A 21,059-nucleotide genomic window follows, 5' to 3' on the forward strand; every position below is an offset into this window, starting at 1 on the left:
TANGTTCATGAAATTTTAAGAGTCATATAGATACAGTTCATAACATGGTAAGTTAAGCTCCTTAATGCTTATAATCACGATAATTATTTTGTTCATCTTGTGGTTGATATTCTGATTCCATTTCCTCTTTATCTGGTTGATTTTGTCGTTCAATATTTGGCAGTTGGAAAATGTTTTGTGCAATTGTTGCTGCCGAAGGTAGAAGGTACTGCATGATGACACTAATAAAGTTTTGAATCTCTTCCTCATTATTTATTAGTCGTTGTTCACTATTTGCTAATCGTGTTTGAAGTTCAACAATGTCATGTACATTTGGCTAGAAGATGTTTGTGTTTGTCCCTTATACCCACTATTACAAAAAAAGGCTTTGAAGTGTCACATTCAATGTCGCAATATGAAAAACCAACATAAAAACATGACCAATGACATTTTTTTAAATAAATGTTCAATTTTGACCTTGAGATTCTCAATTTTCGATGTCATATTGAGGATTTTTTATGAAAATGTTTAGCACGAAGTTGCAAATATAACGTCAAATGTCCTAGTTTCAGACGACAAAGACGTATAAGACATCAGAATATAAATTTACAGACATTATATGTTAGTGAATTCAATAAAAGTTTGGGCGGGAGGGTGAAAATGTATTCAATTTATCTTATCGGGAAACCTTCTTCTCTACTCAAACTCAAACACTTCTTAGATGAAGTTTTCAGGAACAAGCACTTGTAATCTTTCTTTCATTTTACACAATTGCATATGCAATAACTACTTTAAGTATGATTTTCTTTCGTTTTTACCGATTGATTTCGTGCACAAGTACTCTTTGGAGCATAGGTGGGTTCTACCCCAAATCATGTGACTAGTATTATATATGCAAACCCATCTTGAAGAAAGTTAGTTTCATTTTGGGTTTTTTTATGAACTTTTGTTTCCGTTTTTGTTTTTTACGGGCTGTAATTTGGTTGAACTTGTTGGTATTAGAACTTGTTTATTGTTCTTACACCATATACATCCAAACTTAGGGTAAAAACTAAGAGTATATTCGCATGAACTCCAAATGGCCTGAAAATTTGTTCAAAGCACCAAAAAATCCTGAGAAGCTCCCAAAAAAAATTTTAGATCAAAATTCAAAGTCTACTTAAGTGAAATATTTTTGCAAAGTTTGAAAAACAAAAAATAATAACGAAAAATATAAAACAACATTTTTTTTTTAAAATTTAGAAGGAACAACCAACTATGTTGGATGTCACGTGATTGGAAATGTTTTTCTACCTAAATACATAACTACTACTGCCAAATCGGCCAACTAGGGTGAAAGTTATGGTTGTTTTAAAGATATTTAACAACTTACTTTTGAAAATTTTTGAACTTCAGAGAAATCCAAACTCTTTCTTCATTCTATGCGAGTCACATTCTCATGATTTTTCTGTTTTTACTTGTGATAATTTTAGTTTATGTTTATACAAATTTGAAAATGACGTGTTGATATATGAAATTCCAAAGTTGGGCTACACTTACTAGTTTTCTGCTTTTCAGGTGTGGAAAAACTTTACAAATGATTCATTTATTAAAAAAACAATGGAGAGGAATGTTTGAAAGTGAATTTTTGAATCTCATTTAACATCGAAAATGACCATCTTCAAACATTAATTGACGTCAAAAGTGAAAATTTTCAAACGTTAATTGACGTTAAAGATAGACATTTTCTAACGTTAGTTAACATTTCAAGTTGGCAAATTTTGACAATAATTAACAATTGAAATTATCATTTTCAACATTAATTAATGTCTCCCAATATGACGTCAATTTATTTTGGATGTTAAAGGATAAAAACACCCACGTCATAACCCATTTTTGTACTGTACTCGTAGCCTCTAACCAACATCTATTCCTCAATCTTTCCCCCTTAGCAGGGTTTAGGGGACTACATTGTGAGACACCAACAAGTACAATCTTAGATACTGCTTGAGAAAATCTTGTTTCAAATTTTCTTGTTAAATGAATAAATGTTTGCGTTAAATACATACTTAAGGTTTAAAATGTAATAGAGTTGATAGAAACTAACATATATTTGCCTAAACCTCTCATTCATAAAATCTTTTGTTCTGATTGGTGTGGCACTGGGAAAGAAGACAAGCTTTGTAGTTAACTATAGATAGACATGGTATTGCTCTAAGAAAGCACCATGTAATGGAATTATTAGTCACTTTTAGATTAAATATAAAAATGCTGAGACTAATTACAATATTGCTCATGCATAAAACCACTTTGACAAGATATTTAAATTTGTATCTCTTATGAAACCTAAAACCAACATTTCAAATCACTATATAATTTTTGACATCTACTATTTAGGTTCTTGTAAGTTTAAACCTGAGGTCATTCTTCAATATCATTCAGGTGGAAGCAAGAATATGTTGCCTGAATTAGAGATCACCATTGAAGATGAAAACTCCTCAAGCTCAACCTTCTAATTATCATAATATCCTTAGCTTCACCCAGAAGCCTCCCTATCCGTTGAATCTCTTCATCTTTTTTTTTCTGTGTTTCTTCTCCTAGTTTGCCTTCACCACATTTGCTACTCTATTTACCGAGATGATTTTCATCCATTGTTGGATTGAGCTCTCCATATCCACACTCTCTACATACGAGCTCTTTGTCATCAGCAAGATTCCATACTTTTCCTTCGCATCTTCTGTAAGGAGATTTATCTCCTCCTTTGTCTGAGATGACAATATTTTGCAATGTGGCCAGCCTTATCATAGTTGTAGCATTTACTCTATCAACACTTGTTTGCATAATGGCCGTGCTTGCCACTCTTAAAACACTCCACTCATGATCGATCTCCTCGGCCTTTCTCTTGTCCTCGACCATGCAAATTTTGCTGACTGGTTCGCTCTTCACTATCATCCTCAAAATTACCTCGATCATGTCCACCTCAACCTCGGCCGCCTCATCCTCTACCTTAGGACCTCAACTTTGAGTATTCCAATTTTCATTCCAGTCCCTATGGTGCTTGATCATCGGGTTCCTTCGTTTTCTTTTTCTTCCTAAGTTCGTGGGCCTTTAATGACCTAACTAACTCCTCCAAAGTAAGGGTTCATAGATCCTTTGTCTCTTCAATAGTGACCCCGATATTTTCAAAATCATCCATCAGATTTTTCAAAATCTTTTTTGGAATCCGGTTAGGAGGCACCTCTTCTTTGTTCATTCTGAGTTGGTTGGCCATCTTCTACACTCGAGCTATAAACTCAACAACTCCCTCTTTTTCATCCAACTCCATATATTCAAACTTTCTTTTGAAAGCTTGTACTCAGATTTGTCTCACATAGATATTTCTTTTATATGTCACCTCCAGAATTTCCCAAGCTTCTTTTGCTGACTTCTTATTAGTTATTTTCTCAAACCTTAATTCATCCATTGCATTGTAGAGAAAGTACAAAGTTGATTTATCTTTCACATGTGTCTCTTTCAATGCAATAATCTAGGTCACTGTCTGATATTCATCATCTGCGAGTTCATTGTACCTATCCTCCACTATTTTCTATCCATCTTGGGATCCAAGAAGAACTTTTTCATCTACAGACACAAATTTTCGTAACTGATATTTTCTTACAATTGTGGCATACTCATTCCATTGACTACCTTTTCCATCTCTCTTACAAAACTCTTAAGCACTCATTATTTCTTTCATGATGTTTGATTCTCCCCTCTCTCTTTTCTCTCAATACTCAAAGCATAAAACTCTGATACTAATTTGAAGAAAAAAAGATGACACACACACACACATTATGATAGGACTATTTAATTCACTGTGGTGATTTTCATTAATCATTAACCACCTTTACATAGGTGCAAATAGAGCATTGGTCCAAGTACAAATAATAAAAGCTAAAAACAAAATATTAACTAACTCAAAATAAAAACTACTTAATTTATCTCTATCTTATATCAAAAAAATAAAATAATATTGCACCTACATAAATGAATATTAATATTTTCCCTATTATATCTCTATCAAATTCAAACTAAATATTACTAGATCTAAATTAATAAAATAAGATTCAAACAAAATTACTAATAAACTCCTAAAATTTATGTTTATTATAACACAATAAAAAGTTAAGGTGTAAGGACTGAGAAAAGTTAGCCAAAAGAGGAGCACATGTGGCAGCTGATGAGTGGATGAATAATTGAAAAAGAAAGTCTGAAAATTTTTAAAACATAACTTACAAAGCCACTCCCATTTCATTTTTCTGATACGTGTTATCCTCCCAAAGCCAACTCACTCTTCCTTACTCTCCTCTACTATATCACCACAAATTCTCTTCACTGAACAACTCAATTCCAAAATCAGAAGGCATTTAGGAACTTAGGGTGTCCCAGGCTTCAATTATATCGGTTGATCTTCTTCTTCTTCCACCGGTAAGTCAATCTCCTTCTTCCGCACTTCTGAAATTTGGATGAATTGCATGCATCTTCTATAGTTCCCTTCAAATTTCAATTCCATTTAGGTTCCTAATTCCATTTCATACCACAAATTGGTGATCTATAGGTGATTCTAGGGTCTCTTGTGGTGTATTGTGCATGTGGATTTTCCTGTGAGTTGGATTACTTCACCAAAAGGTAAGGGAAGCTAGGTTTTAACTTCTTGCTTGTAAAATATTCGATTTCTTGTATTAAATTTATGTAGAGCTGTTGAATTTGATGAATGTGCAAACTGTGTAAAAGATTATGTTACTGTTGAACTGTATTGATGAATGCATGTGCTAGAATGGGTGTTTTCTGGTCTGTGAATTGTGTAATTAGGTATGTGATGATTTGGGAATTGGTATGACTATGTGTATAATATGAAATTGAGTGTTAGTAAGTGATAATTCAGATTTCAATAATGGTTAAGTAAATAAGTAGATTAGTTACAGTGTTTGAGTCAAAATTGGGGAAGTAGAGTAGTGATTCTGTGAATTTGGGGTTAGAGTCTGAGTTAGACTATTAGAGTCACTTAGTTAAGTCAATTGTGACTTATTAGAAGCACCAAAATGTCCTGAAACAGTTTCCAAATGGTAAATCTGAAATTGAGTATCTAAGTGAATGAAAGTAGAGTCTTAGATCCTAATTCCATGCATAACTACTAGAGATTCATGTTAGGAATGTATGTGAGCTCTTAAACAAGTNTAATTCAACCTATACTTCGAATTTGGAGTGTTAGAAATTCTCTAAATGGTCTAGAGTAAGTTTTGGGTGTGTGAGTTCCTCAAATCTGCAGAATTTCGCGCTGCAGATTATACAGAGTCGCCTAGCGCACTCTGTTCGCTCTGCAAATGAGTTCTGGTAGGAAAAATTAGCACAGCGCACCATAGGGTGTGCGCTGAGCGAATTTTCTGCGACAGAGTGAGTATTTTTGATGTTTGGGAGTTCCGGACGTCCGTTTTGGACGTTCTTTAGGTTGTTCTGGGGGTTTTAGACCCTTCCGGAACTGTTGGTGATGGTTTCAAAGTCATTTTCCTTGTCTAAGTATGAGTTCATTGGATTTTGGATCGTTTGTGGTTTTTTTGAAGTGGAATTAATGTTATATATATATGTTTGTATGCAAAGTAAAGTTGAAGAGTTACATATACATGGTTTTATATGGATTCAGTGAGATAATGTCATGGTATTTGGTAGTTCATGTCTTTAGTTAAGTTTCAAAGTAAAAGTATGGTTATTGGACGTAATTCCATGATCCTCATGGGAGGTTACATGGTGGTGCCACTATAGTTTGTCNGTTCACTTAAGTCCTACCTTTTGCAAAAACTGTTCAAAGTGGTCCTTTTTGCTAACGGCCTTAACTTTCTTAACGGCACACTTTGAACAGTTTGAACAGTTTCCTACCTTTATGCTAACAGCCAAAACGTTACACCTCAGCAAACTGTTCAAACTGTTCAAAGTGTGCCGTTAAGAAAGTTAAGGCCGTTAGCAAAAAGGACCACTTTGAACAGTTTTTGCAAAAGGTAGGACTTAAGTGAACTTTTGAAAAAAGGAGGGATCACTTTGAACAGTTTTTGCAAAAGGTAGGACTTAAGTGAACTTTTGAAAAAAGGAGGGACACAGTTTTTGCAAAATGTAGGACTTAAGTGAACTTTTGAAAAAAAGAAGGACCACTTTGAACAAACCCTCCCAAAGGAGGGACCAAAATAGGTATTAAACCATAAATTTATATGTATATTCGAATAAATTTGTCTGTAATTACATATAAATAAATTTGTATGTAATTTCGTAATCGAAATGTAGAAACAACTTATTTGTTTCATGAGGCAAAGTCCTAGACATGATATAACACAGATGCAGTCACTAGAATACGTGGACATTGAACAACAAACCTCAAGTATTTAACTTTTAGTACTGAAATATATTGTACTATTACATAAACATGATTGTCAATTAAGTCCATGAAATTTTAAGAGTCATACGTATAATTCATATCATTGTAAACACAGTTCCTTAATACTAATAATCACAGTAATAATTTTTGTTCATTTTGTGTTGATCTTCTAATTGCATTTCATCGTTGTCTGGTTAATTTTGGTAGTCAGAAAATGTTTTGTTCAACAATTGCCGGCAAAGGGAGAAGGTAAAGCATGATGGCGTCAATAAAGTTTTGAAGTTGGGAATTCTTGTTTTGAATCTCTTCCTCACTATTTGTTAATTGTTTGTTATTGTTGTTTTCTAGTTGTGTTTGAAGTTCAATAATGTCCTATGCATTTTCCTTTTGGGTAGAAGATATTTGTGTCTATCATATATAGTCGTCAACGCAGTCGTCATGTAATAGAGAATGTAATATTGTTAGTAGAATTAGCATCTATTCGCTTAGATCTCTCATCCACAAAATCTTCTATTGAAATATTTCGCCAACATGAATTGGCCAACTAAGCTTTTGTGACTGAAAACAGAATTTATAAAGTTAACAAGTATTTATTAAGTTTATAACTAGGAACTCAAAAAATATATACATGTCATACCAAATAAATATTGTGACCACACGCTAATAGAATTGCATTGTTTAAATGGTAGAATAGCATATTTCAAACTAAAAAAAATTTATCCACGGCCTGAATTCCTCCCTAATATAAAAAAAAATGTCAATAATTACCATTTATCAACGGACATGCGATGATCAAAAAGTCAATTTTATATCATTATCGAAAACATTATTCACGGCTTTCTGACCTTTAGTATTACTAGGGCTGAGTATAATTTACTAAACTGTACTAAACTATAGTTATCTATATTTTATTATGCTAAAAAAACTAAACTAATTTATACTAAAAATTAATTAACTGATTTTTTATTCAATTTAAAAAAGTTAAACTTTACATATTTCAGTGCAGTAAACTGTTTGAACTGCGTGTGTTATTTTCTTTGATCAATTCCTTTTTTCAATAATATTCATTTTCAATTCCCTTTCTATATCATTCGTCTTCTATCTTTTATTTCGTGTTTGTGTTTACATGACTCTAGCCGTATTTATCAATACAATAAACTGATTTCTTGTAATGTTATTTATGTTTTTCTATTAATATTAATTACTATTTGATTTTCTTTTTTAATGTTTACTTAATACTTATAAGAACAATAGAGTTGACATCTCAAATATAAATATATAAACGGTGGCGTTGAGAGTCAGTTTTGCCCGTTTTTCACCGTTGAGTGCCAGAACTGACCGTTGGGTGTCTTGCGACTTCACCGCTGAGCGGTAATGAGAGTTGAGCACCTAAATGAATGGGTCTAGGCCGAAATTATGTTACTTTTTTGGCCTATAAATAGACCCACTCCTTGGAAGCGGTTTTTGGATGTGGGAGCTCCGAATCACCAATTCTAGGGTTTATTCTTCCATTATTTTCATTCAATTAATCTAGTTTCACCATGTCCATGGTGAACTAAACCCATTGTTGTTGGGGAGAAATGTAATCTTTTGAAACTCTCTTATATCAAAATTCTTGTTTTATTCATATGCTTGCATATGCTTGTATTATCAATAGTTTGAGATTTGTTATCCGATTATCATGCTTGCATCGTTTAACTCATTTGGTGTATTGATCCTTGATTTTGTCGATATGGGAACGTACGAGGAAGTCTCGAACTGATAGGAATTCTCTTGGTTAAGCAATACTACCTAGGAATAGGAGCAGGACGACCAATTGCTTTAAACTTCTGCTTTTCATGCGTTATTGGTTACTTAGGGAGACTAGGAATGGTGAACTAGTAATTGATAATAGGCTCTCTTCGTCAAGGAATCGGGTTTTGAGTAGATTAGATAGCTGCATGACATTGATAATAAAGCGAATTTAACAAGAATAGTAGATATAGGAGAGTGGAAAAAGATGAAATTGTAAACCCCAACTGTTAGAGCGGTTGCAGCGGAATGGTTAACGTGGAATAACAAACTAAGAGGGTTTTTAATACAAACGCTTGTCTTTTAATTTCTTCTCAATTTATCTTACTATGAAAATAATAAATATAAATAAAAGAGTAAGGTTGAGAGAAATTTGCACAGATGATTTTTATACTGGTTTGGATCTTACAAATCCTACGTTCAGTCGCTTATCTTAAACCAAGATAAACAGTTCACTAAGCACAAAACAATTACAAATTACAATNACAAAGAAACAATTTGTAAAAGTTTAGAAACGACCTTTCTTGATACCACAAGAGATGAACCTGCACCTCCTTTGAATCTTCACAAGGATGAGACACCTCCTCCGAATACTTCACGAAAGATGAAACACCTCCTCTGGATACTTCACGAAGGATGATCCTCTTCCAAACACCTCCTAAGACGCACCAAGGATGAACTGACTATTTCCTCTGTCGCCTTAGCAACACTCCACCAGCTCTATAAACAAGAGTTTCACAAGCTGAACAAGAACACATACTTCTCAAGAGTTTCTAAGTTCTTAAGCACAAGGGAAGAGTTGTTGTTGATGGATAAAGAGAGCCTATATATAGACTCAAGCAAATACTCTTCCATTCTTCAAAACTGGTCATATAACGCTTTTAATCGATTAATACAAGTGTTAATCGATTAAAATGAGTACAACGGCTAGTTTTAAAAGTAGAAAACTCCAACGGTCACTTTTAATCGATTAAAATTAATTTTAATCGATTAACTAATAGATTAAAACGAATTTTAATCTATTAAAACAACAAAACTTGAGTTTTCAACTTTTACTCGTTTTAATCTAAACACGTTGCCTATCATCACTGAGGGCAAACCAGGAGCCCTCAACATCACGTGCATACAGAAACAATAAAGCAACACACAAAAATCATGCATCTATAGGAGTTGTGCTCAACAGTAACTGACGTTGAGCGGTGACAAGTTTTTCTGCATAAAATGCCCTAGTTGGCTTCTAATCTCCACCCACATGCAATTTTTACAATTCCAGATCTCTATCAAACAGTTTAATCAGTCCAAACAGTGATTATTTCAATCAATCATGCATAAACATCAAAACCCCTAAAAAAATCATGTTTAGACAATCATGTTTATTCAAAATCATACTTCCAAAACCCTAGAATGTAAAATGCATGACTTACTTGGGTGGAGATGTTCAACGTGTGAAGAATGCTTTGCGAATGTCAAGAAATCAACCCCAAACAACTGTGCTCTCACAAAACCCCAAACTTGGATGGAGAATTTGTGCAAAAATGGTGGAGGAAGAGTTTTTGTGAAGAGGGATGAAGGGAAAAGTGGAGAGAATGCTTGGAAAGTGCTTGGGAAGAATGGAGACTAATAGTGGCGATCAAGACCCGCCCTAGGGTTTTAGAAACATCTAATCGGTCAACCCACGCTAAGCCCAAAATTTGAAAAAACAAAAGCCCATTCTGCAGTAGTAGCGCTCAACGCCAGGCTATTGTTGAGCGATGATTGCGACATCAATTCTCCTTCTTCCTAACTTACCCTAAGCGACAATCACCAATGCCTCTCGACTTTCACTCTCAATTTTTAAATTTCATGCATTTATTCTCCTTTCACACACTCTCACTCAATCAATGCATTTAGTCTCACACAACACTCAAACATTTGACAATCAAATATTATGGTAACAGAAGGAATACAAATTTTCATTCAATTCTTTTAGTACAAGAAATACCAAACTTTGTAGTTATTTCAATTCACTTGTATAAAATATTTTTCATTACAATTTTAATATTTAAATTTAAAAATATCCATCACTCTTAATCTTTTTAATTGACGTAATATAATTTTTTGTATTAAGTTATTTATATAATTTTAGATTAAAAAATCATTTATCTTTCATTGATAAAATCATTCAATTTTGTATTTATATTTTGGTTCATCCATAGACATAAGAAAACTTTAAATTAGTAAATACGATGCAACCATCAATCATAATTTCATCATAGACAGAAAAAATATTAAGTTTCATAAGATTCATCTTTATTTTGGAATAACTTTCTAGGGAGAAAATAAAATAACTTATTGTATTTATTTCGGGTCTTACACGCAGACCTATTACAATGCCCAAAATCATGTCCCCAGTTTACCCGTCATAATAGGTCATTTTTGTACGTCATAAAATGTGATTTTTACACTAGTGTTTCTCTTGTCCTTGGCCACGCCAAAGTTGCTAACTAGTTTGCTTTTCACTATCATCCTTAAAATTACCTTGGTTACATCCACCTCGTCCTCGGCCTCCTCAGCCTCTACCTCTTGGACCTCAACTCTAAGTATTCTAAGTTTTATGTGAGTCAAATTGTACCTATAGTGCTTGATCGTCGAGTTGGGTTGACAGATCCTTTGTCTCTTTAGTAGTGACCACGATAATTTTAAAATCATTTGTCATATTTCTCAAGATCTTTTTCGCAACCTAGTTAGTAGGCATCTCTTCTCCGTTCATTTCGGATTGGATGGCCATCTTCTATACTCAAGTTATAAATTCAGTAACTCCCTTGTTTTCATCCATCTCCATATATTCATACTCTTTTTGAGAGCTTGTACTTAGACCTGCCTCAGGCGGAAATCTCCTTTGTATGCCACGTGTAGAATTTCCCAAGCTTCTTTTGCTGACTTCACATTAGCTATTTTCTCTAACCCCAATTCATCCATTACATTGTAGAGAAAGTACAAAGTCGATCTATCTTTCACCCGTATCTTTTTCAATGTAGTAATCTAGGTAATTGTCTTTTGTTCATCCTCCACGGGTTCATTGAACTCATCCTCTACTATGTCTCATACATCTTAGGATCCAAGAAGAACTTTGATTTGTAGACACTAATATTCGTTATTGATCTTTTTCTATAACTGAGGCACACTCATTCTGTTGACTACTTTTGCTATCTCTCTCACAAAAGTCTCAAGCACTCAATATTTCATCACGATGTTTGACTCTCCCCTCTCTCTCTTCTCTTGGTACTTAAAGCATAAAACTCAATTTGTAGAAAAAAAAACATGACACAAACACACACATTATGATAGGACTCTTTAATTCACTGTGGTGATTTTTATTAAACATTAGAAACCTTTAAATAAATGCAAATAGAGCTTGAACCAAATATAAATAATAAAAACTAAAAACAAAATATCAACTGAGTCAAAGTAAAAACAACTACTTAATTTATCCCTATCTATATCAACAAAATAACATAATACTACATCTAATAGATGGAAACTCAAAACTACTCATCATTATTTTATGTCTATCAAAATCAAATTAAATATTATTAAACTCAAACTAATAAAATAAGTCTCAAATAAAATTATTAATAAATTCTTAAAATTTACGTTTATCCTAATACAAGGTTGAGATAGGTGTCAACCTATGATTTTTTTTCCTGTTCCCTTTATTAGATTTTGTTAAAGGTAGAGGAGGAGGGTCAAACCACTTTTTACCATGTATAGGAAGGAAATAAATGAATTTGTTGGTCATGCATAAAAAAAACAAGATTTCCGTACACCGTGAACTTGACCTGTGAACTTATTTACTGGACCTACACTGATAAAAAAACAAGATTTCCGTACAACTCTTGAATCTTTATGAGCTAAGCCTGAAGCAAGCTTTAGGATGCAAAGATAGAACAATGAGGAATTGAATCTGAAGTTTATTTTATACCCGGTGGGGGTACAGATACTTAATCTAGCTACAGACATAAATCTTAACTGATTAAAAGAATCATTAAATGTAGCAAAATAAAAGACAAACGGTTTTTCATTAGTCTTTTATAAGTTAAAGATATATAAAGTATTTGAAAGAAATGAAAACAAATAAACAGAAAAGGAGCTCAAATTTGTAAATTGTTATTCGAAAGTATTTGAAAGTCTTTGCAAAAATGATATAATTGTCAAATTCGTCTTCATACTCATCTTTACTTTTTCCCTTTTCATGATATTCTTCCTATTGAGTTGTTTCTTCGTCCATATGTCTTTGAAATGATGAAACATTGTTGGAATCCACTTTTTTATGTCTTGCAAATTATAGAAGTTTTTCAACTTCAATAATGTCATTAACATGTGTCATGTCCTCCACTTAATATGGAACTTTGGCCTCTACATAATTGGAATCTATATGACCTCTTGGCTTTCTCTTTATTACAACACACAAACCCTATTTGTCTATGTGTGATGCATGATATGATATGGTACATAATGTACTTTTTGTCCATCATGTATAATTATAAAAGGATTAAACAATATATCTTTTATCGATTCAAATATCCACAATGTCATATTTTAAATTCACTCATATACCTTTTCTCAATGGACCCAACCAATTAATTTAAAATAATATAATCTTCTTTTTAGCAGTTGAGGAATTGTACTTAACCTCATACATGTGTTTAATCACATAATAGAGATAATCTTCACATCTTTCTCCAACTCTTTTAACATGAATTCTGATATTTATCCTCCACTTGTCCGGATTCCATGTATATATATATGAAATTTGTATCCATTCATAAAGAAAATGTGTCATTTCTTTAGACACGACCAAGTGATAAATCTCTATTCTTCACACTTGAACGTTAACAAATGTTAACGTGGGAAAGAGTAAAAATGAATTGCATAGAAAGTGAAATAACCTTGATGATTTTAATAATAGTTATTGCATAAAATCCTTGTTATTTTGCTATAGTAAGTATTTAACGAAAATTAAAGATTAAATTATGGTCATTTTTAAAATATGTAACAACGGTTAACTGTTGAATTATGATATTTCACTATTTTGGACTTGTAACGACAATTAATTTAGGAGCGACCATTAAAAATATCACTTTAATTACACTTCTGCTATCACGTTCTTATTTACTACACCAACTTGATAAATGTAATTCAATGTCGTGGTACATTTTTACTAGTAATGTTTCGTTTTAATTACTATTAAATAAATAAATTTTTTTTATTAAGATTATAAATTTTTGTTACGCTAAAATAAAATATAACAATATTTATTATATGAGATGCAATAATGTGATAAAAAAATCTCTTTAATTTCCTTTAAATTATATTTTATTTTAATGTAAGATAAATATCTGAAAAATACAAAATTGAAATCTCACTTAATACAAGGCTAAATTACATATTATTTCAAAGATTTAGATGAGAAATAATATTAACATTTTTTTATGCATTTGACATGTCATATGTAGTAAATACTTTTGAAATTTTATCCATTGATAACAGAAAATTAAACTCAAACAGAGAGAAAACATACAGAAATTTATGATAGACATAAATATTATTTCTTCTTGTGAACTCGTTTTGCAGCAGTTAGACACTATGGATAAACCTCAATAATAGACACTAATCCCAGAGTGGGAGTAATCTTGTAGTTACTAAAACCAGCAGAGAAAATGAGGTTGGCCCACTCTTTCTCGTATCTTTCTTTTGCAGCGAACAACATCATCATCTGCATATCAAAGAAAAACTGCGCCTCAGTTAATTCATGGTCTTCCTTCTTATTCTCCATCACAATGTCTATGATAAGAATCCTTCCTTGGCTAGCTATGGCCTCCTTGCAATTTTTCAGTATTTTCACACATTCCTTGTCATTCCAGTCGTGCAATACCCACTATTTGATTGTCAAAGTAAAAAGCATAAGAATCACAAAAATAAAAACGGAAAATCAACTATGTCTATATGATTCATATTCGTTTTTTTTCACTACTATGAATTTAAGCTGTGATGTTTCGATATGAGGCCCTACTTTCATTTTTTGGATAGGTTTATATTTATTCTAGAGGTTACTCATTTGTCATTATGGACAATCCTTCTATGCCCCATTAAAATAAAGATTTTTAATACGTGAATCTAATTAAAACACGTCACATCTCTCCCTGTTGATCTCGGCTGGTGAGCTTTTGCTTTTTGGACCATTTTTGCCCAATATCAATGAATGTGGTACCTCCTATTTTTTTTCCCTTCGATTTACCTTGTTTATTTGTCGACCTATGGGAACAAGAAAAAAAAAAGAGGTCTAGTGCTATACTCTAGTTCTTTCCTACCGACGCAACCCCATCATGTCCCAAATCATATTTCGTAGATCAGAATGGGTTTGAAGAAAGTTTAAGCACTGTACGTGGAAGAGATACGACCTTACTGGTGGATGAGGGTGTGGAGGGTGAAGAGAATGGCCAGGACTAGTTTATCGGAGTTAGACTGAAGGACTATGTTTTGTGACTTCAACTAAATCAATGTGTTATTATTTAAAATTATTACATGACAATTAAAACAGTATCACACTAGTACAAAATGGACTTTAGAAGTCAGTTATTTTAGGTATTTAACGTCGTCTTAGGAACTGATGCCTTTACGGGTGATGTTAATGGACGTCGGATTTTCGCAGGTACAACATCGCTATAGACATCGGTTTAGGCCAAAGCTCGACGTCTATAAAGACATCAAATATTACACTAACCAATGTTTAAGGTCACTACCCTAGACATCGGTTCAGTGACACGTTCGACGTCTATAAAGCCGTCAAACATGCATTAACCGATGTCTATGGGTATTATAGACGTCAGTCATTACATTAACCGACGTCTATGGGCACTATAGACGTCGGTAATTACATTAACCGACGTCTATGAAGTGTTGTGTTTTTATGTAGTTTTTCTCGTGTCTTTGGGTAGCGTAGTAACACCTCCTTCCCTTGCTAGTTTCCTCGTAAGAAAAAATTACGTCTTTTGGATTTCTCATGGCATTTCAACCCAAAGACGAACTTGGGTTGTTGCATAGGTCCGTTCCGACCGCCAATGAAAAAGAATACTGGTTTTCTTTTTCATTGGTGGTCGGAATGGCTCTATGCAATGACCCAAGTTCGTCTTCGGGTTGGAATGCCATGAGAGAACCAAAAAACATAAGTTTTTCTTAGGAGGAAACTAGCAAAGGGAGAAGGTGCACTACGCTACCCAAAGACACAAGGAAAAAACGCACCAAAACACAAGAAAAACACATTTTAATCGGTTCAAATAAAAGATAATATTACATCAAAGATTACTTTAATCGGATTAAAAGCAAGTTTAACCAAGCATATCAAAAGAGATTAAACGCACCTGTAAATTCAATGAAGCGGAGAGAAAAGCAAAGGAAGACGATGAAGTGCGCGAAATTACTGGTTCGCAATCACTGTTTTAACAACAAGTGAGACATCGGTTGCCTAGGAGCCCGACGTCTATAACGGAAAAGACGTCGGGGACTTAACTAATATGACGTCTTTCTGATTTAAAAATTAATATTCGTGAGGCTTATAGACGTCGACTACTAAGGCCACTAACGTCTATACGGTGGAAAGGAATGACTTTTCACCTGCTTGGCAAACATATAGACGATGGTTATCTCCTAATTGACGTCTATAGGTCTGACAGGTAGGTGAATAGCCATTAATTTCCACCATATAGACGTTAGTTTGACGGGATCCAACGTCTATATGACAGAATGAAATGATTTTTCACCTGCCTGACAAACATATAGATGTCGGCTATCTCCTAACCAACGTCTATATGACGAAAAATAGTGACTATTCACCAACCTGGCAGACATATAGACGTCGGGGCTATCCTAACTGACATCTATATGTTTGACAGGTAGGTGAATAACTATTAATTTCCGCCATATAGACATCGGGACCCCGTCCAACTGATGTCTATATGTCTGAAAGAAATGACTTTTCACTCACCATTCAAACATATAGACGTCAGTTAGGACAACTCTGACGTATACAAGACAATAGACGTCGGGGAACCGCCTAACGGACGTTTATATGGCAAACTTATTTGCAAAAATGCCATCAGTCATCAATATACGTTACTCCTAACCATGTCTAAGGGATGATGTTAAACAACATTTTTGTACTAGTGTCACATCATTTAAAATTATTACACTCAACATGTTTTTATTGGATTAACGTGAAAGGTACCAAAATCCCTTCTTTGAAAAGGAAACCTTCCCTTGTCATTGTTAGTAAGTGTTAACGAAAGGTGATATATGAAAGAGAAACGATAGCTTTTCTATTTTTGTGAAAAGTCATGTGACACTGACCCTATGTATAAGCTAGGGTCAACAGAAAAATACAAAACTGAACTTATAAGAGAAACTCTAAAACTGATATACTCTTAACACTAAACCATAATAACATACCCTTTTAATCTTTCTAAATATAGTTAAATTTGATTTTAACCTTCCAACTTCTTTAAAATATACAGCCCTACCAAATTTAAAAGTTTAAAAAATATCTTTAATTATCGCAACTGCGCCCATAAAAGGGGTTATTGGTGTATTAAGTAACAACAAAGAACATTATATGATAATAGATATATAGATAAAGGGGGAGAGAAGGAGATAGAGAGGGTATATATTACCTTCAACATAATGGAATCAGCCTGAGGAATTGCTTCTAACATGTCTCCTCCGACATATTTTATGTTCTGAGATTCTTCCAAGCCTGCAACAACATGTGGCAGATCAAATACAATGCACTTTACCTGTGGGAAGGACTCAACAATAACCTTAGCCATTGTCCCTGTTCCTCCTCCAACATCAACCAATGATTCTATTCCCTCGAACAATCTCTTATACTTCTCAATCACCACAGTGGAAACCAATCGACTGTCCATAGCCATGACTTCATTGAAAAGGTTATTGAAATTAGGCTCACGTCCAGCAAAATCCCAAAATCCCATACCATTTTCCCTGTGAAACGGTGAAGGGGTTTCATTTGTGAACCAGGTAGAGAATTGAAACCATGGATTGATCATAACTGGATTAAATATTAATCGCGTCACAGATTTCATACTAAAGGGATGGTCCTTTAGGAGTAACATAGATGCATCAGTTATGAGATACATGACATCAGGCTGATTTGGGTTGGCATGGTGTTCAGAGAAGAAACCAGAATGAGTCAAAATTTTCATCAAGCGGGTGATAAAGGAAGTCTTGGATGGGTGGAGTGGTAATGAAGCAATGAGTTGTGAGAGTGGCATAGGTTGGCCATAGTTGTGTATGATATCTGGTATGCTTAACTCAATAGCACACTTAAGAGACAGAGAATTTATGAATTTAAAAATATGATTCCAAACATGATTTTGAGCTCGAAGCAATTTTGAAGCATGCTCTTCACCCTCGGTTTCCATATATAATTTGGCAAGTTTGTGTGGGTTTGTGTGGTATTAAATCTCGTATTTACTCGATGTATTTATAATGACAAAAAGGTGTGCAACATAATATCTTGGTGCTTTATTTCTAACTTTAAGAAAAATTATATTTTCATAACCACTTTCGCTTCCAATAGTTATTAGATTAGATTACTGATCTTATTATAATTAAATAATAATAAATATAAATGAAATCTTAACATAAAATAATAATATGCTTAATTGCATAATGACAAATATTATGAATATTTGAAGAAATGATTTGTTGTTTACAGTGACTGTTTTAGATATGCATATATTACAAAGAAAAGCTAAAATAGATGGCGAAACCACATATAAGAACAAAATAAAATATCTCCCCTTTCCATACCAAACTTCCTTTTGAAACATGTCATTTATGAATTATAAATTTTATGGTTTTACGTTACGAAAGGTGTGCTACATAAATATATCTATATGCTTTCTTGCTGCTAATAGTAACTTGAATAAAAATTATATTTTCATAACCACTTTTCCTTTAAATATTTATTACGTAATTTATTTTTTATTTAATAACAATGAATATAAATGAAATTTTAAAATAATAATAATAATAATGAAAATCATTATGATAACTATAGTATGTGGTTCACACTCATTCTAATAGATAAGCATTGGATAAGGGAAAGCTAAAGATGGATGGTTACAAAAGACTTGGCACACATAAGAGCAAAAAAAATCCTGTCCTCTCTTTCATGGTGACAAATAAGGTCATTTTAGTAGATATTTTAATAGATAATGTTTGATCATGTTCCAATTTTGGCAAGGCGTTCAATGGGATCTTGTTCTAGGAAATTAACAGGATGTGGTACCTTTACATGTGTTGAGACTGACATGACCAAATGTCACTACTACATAATTAATCATAGATAGCACTAGTAAAAAACGAGACTAATAACACGCTCATTATGTTTTGGTTGGTCAGAAACCGAAACACAAAATAGGACAGTGGCATTTTTGAAATTATTGGAAAAATATGTCTCGATTCTATCTTAACCGAATCCATAAAGCATCTACAATGTCGGTTACAAGGACAACCGAGGCCATAAAACCCAAAAAAGTTGTCAAGAAAAGACTTTTCAGATGACAAATATCTTTGTGCAGGGTTTTTGGCTTCGGTTATCCTTAGAACCGAGGCCAAAATCCCCTGCTCCAATTGAGAATCCTACTTGCAGTATGAAAAATATCTCTGTGTAGGGCTTTTGGCCTTAGTTACTCTCAGAACTGAGGCCAAAACCCCTATGCTCCACTGACATTCCCGCTCTGTACTCTGACGTTTGAACTGACAAACTTTTTGAAAGGGGGTTATGGCCTTGGTTCCCTACAGAACAGAGGTCATATCCTCCTCTCATTAAGTCAAACAGTTGTAACGTTTAGATTTTCACAAAAGGAAATTAATTTTGTGCAGGAGTTTTGGTCGTGGTTCTCTTTGGAACCGAGGTAAAAGGGTTCATTAAATTTACAAAAATGTCATTTAATGTAATTTTTTAATTTTTTTTCTGGGCACTTTAGGCCTCGGTTCTTACAGAATCGAGGTGGTAGAGGCTTTTTGCCTTGGTTAAAAAAATAACCGAGGTAATAAGATGCGCTTAGGTTTAAATTTTGTAAACAGATCCTCTTTAGATAAAAAGTCTTCGTTTCAGTGTAAATTGTGTCGCTGCTCTCTCTCGCCCTTAGGGTTCTCTTCGCCATTGTTTTGTTCTCTTCTTCACTCCTCTGTCGTGGCTTCACAAGAAAGGGAAAGCACCCATCTTCATCTTTTTCTTTTCTTCTTGTTTCGTTTCGCCTCACAATGAGGGAGACACGGACTTCCTTTCTCCAACTCTAGTTCGTGTTTCTCATGGAGGGAAGACTCCCTTTCACTTCTCAGTGTTGGTTCATTTTTTCAGGAAGGGAAGTGACTTTGACAGCTTAGGCGCATATTTATTTCTCACGATGTGGTAGCAGTGGCGCCTCCACAAGGGTTCATGTTTTGGTGTCATCGTGGGGAAGGGAAATCGCGTCTGACTCCAGCATAAAGTTTAGGGTTCCTGACCTCGTACCGATTCGGGATTTTTTTTAAACTGATTCCTACGTTTTGAGGCTAGGGTTTTGGATTACGATTTGGAAATTTGGGGTTTCTATACATGCAAAATTTTCTTGTAATTAGGGTTTTAATTGTTCTCTAGTTTTTGGAATTTTTGTTCGAGTTGTTTTTTTTTTTAAATTTGATATAAGAGCACGTTATTTAAAAAGAAAATATAGGAAACCTTGGGGATATTACCTCGGTTCTAGCCTAAACCGCTGCTATAGCCCCATGTTATTATCTTGGGTGTAGAAGAACAAAAGCGGAAACCTTGGGGATATTACCTCTGTTGGAACCGAGGCCAAAAGTCCCCACCTTTTTACCTCGCCAGTATATGCCTCGGTTTGAAAACCGAAGCGTATTGTCAAAAACACCTAATAGATAATGTTTTTTTAAATAAATGTTATCCATGAATGTGGAGAACAATAGATAGTGCTTTTTTAAAAAATCGCTATCTATACTTATAACGATAGCGCTTATTTAAAAAAATGTTATCTATTATAACAAAATAGATAGTGTGTTTTTAAAAAAGTATTTTGAAAAGAGGTTTTTAGTCCCCCTTTGTATGCATGTTTTAAGTTTCTCGTTCGAGCATCTTTTTACTCTCATATTTTTCAAAACTTTTGTCCATTTTCTTAAATTTTCAATTTCACTTAATGTTCAAATTCGTCAAACCTGTTGTTCCAAATTTCACATCCGATTTCCCCCAAATTTTACTTCATGCTTCTCCCCATATTTCACTTTGCATTCATCCCAAACCTGCTGCATTCATCAAACTTGATAGTTCTTAGTGGAACAAGTCGTTGTTGCATTGTCTTCTCCGCCATTGCTCATCGGCCAAGGTTCATCAAGTGCGGTCACGACTAAGGGTTTAGGAAACCAGTGTGCAAGCCTTGCCTATTTCAAGAAACCAGTGCACTCATGGCTAGTTTAACGTTTCGCCATTAAAGCTAGGCGTTCTGGTGAGAGAAGTGATGGTGTTGTTGAAGGCATTGTGTTGTCGTGTTCGAAGGAGTCAATCCTTGGTAATGGCGGTTTGGGAACGACCATCTGAGGGTGTCGAAACCTTGGTAGTGGCATTGTGGGAACCTTCATTTGACCAAAAGTATTCTTGTAAAGTGAACCATTGGTCACTGTCACCTTAAGGGTGATCATAAGGTATGTAGTTGATGGCATACCCCTAGCTATGACCTAACACATTCATAAAGACTTGTAGACATTTATGGAAGATGGGCCTAGACTCTTTCTCTTGGGCAATCCTAAACCATAATGAAGATTTAGTAGAGTAAGAATAAGTTTGGCCTTG

General features: G+C 33.9%; 1 protein-coding gene across 2 annotated transcripts; it reads right to left on the minus strand.

Moving 5' to 3' along the window:
- Positions 1–13,661: 13,661 nt before the first annotated feature.
- On the minus strand, positions 13,662–17,647 carry LOC106755655 (trans-resveratrol di-O-methyltransferase). 2 transcript variants are annotated; one of them, XM_014637844.2, is made up of 2 exons: positions 16,858–17,647; positions 13,662–13,907 (listed from the first exon to the last, which is right to left on the minus strand). In XM_014637844.2, exons 1-2 carry the CDS (start codon positions 17,626–17,628, stop codon positions 13,776–13,778), a joined length of 903 nt encoding a protein of 300 aa, XP_014493330.1. In that variant the 5' UTR covers positions 17,629–17,647; the 3' UTR covers positions 13,662–13,775. The 2 variants fall into 2 exon arrangements, with proteins under 2 accessions (XP_014493330.1, XP_014493328.1); XM_014637842.2 differs by having other exon boundaries at positions 13,662–14,069.
- Positions 17,648–21,059: the final 3,412 nt, after the last annotated feature.

Source organism: Vigna radiata, chromosome 2 (genome assembly GCF_000741045.1).
Source record: "Vigna radiata var. radiata cultivar VC1973A chromosome 2, Vradiata_ver6, whole genome shotgun sequence".
Taxonomy (NCBI): domain Eukaryota; kingdom Viridiplantae; phylum Streptophyta; class Magnoliopsida; order Fabales; family Fabaceae; genus Vigna; species Vigna radiata.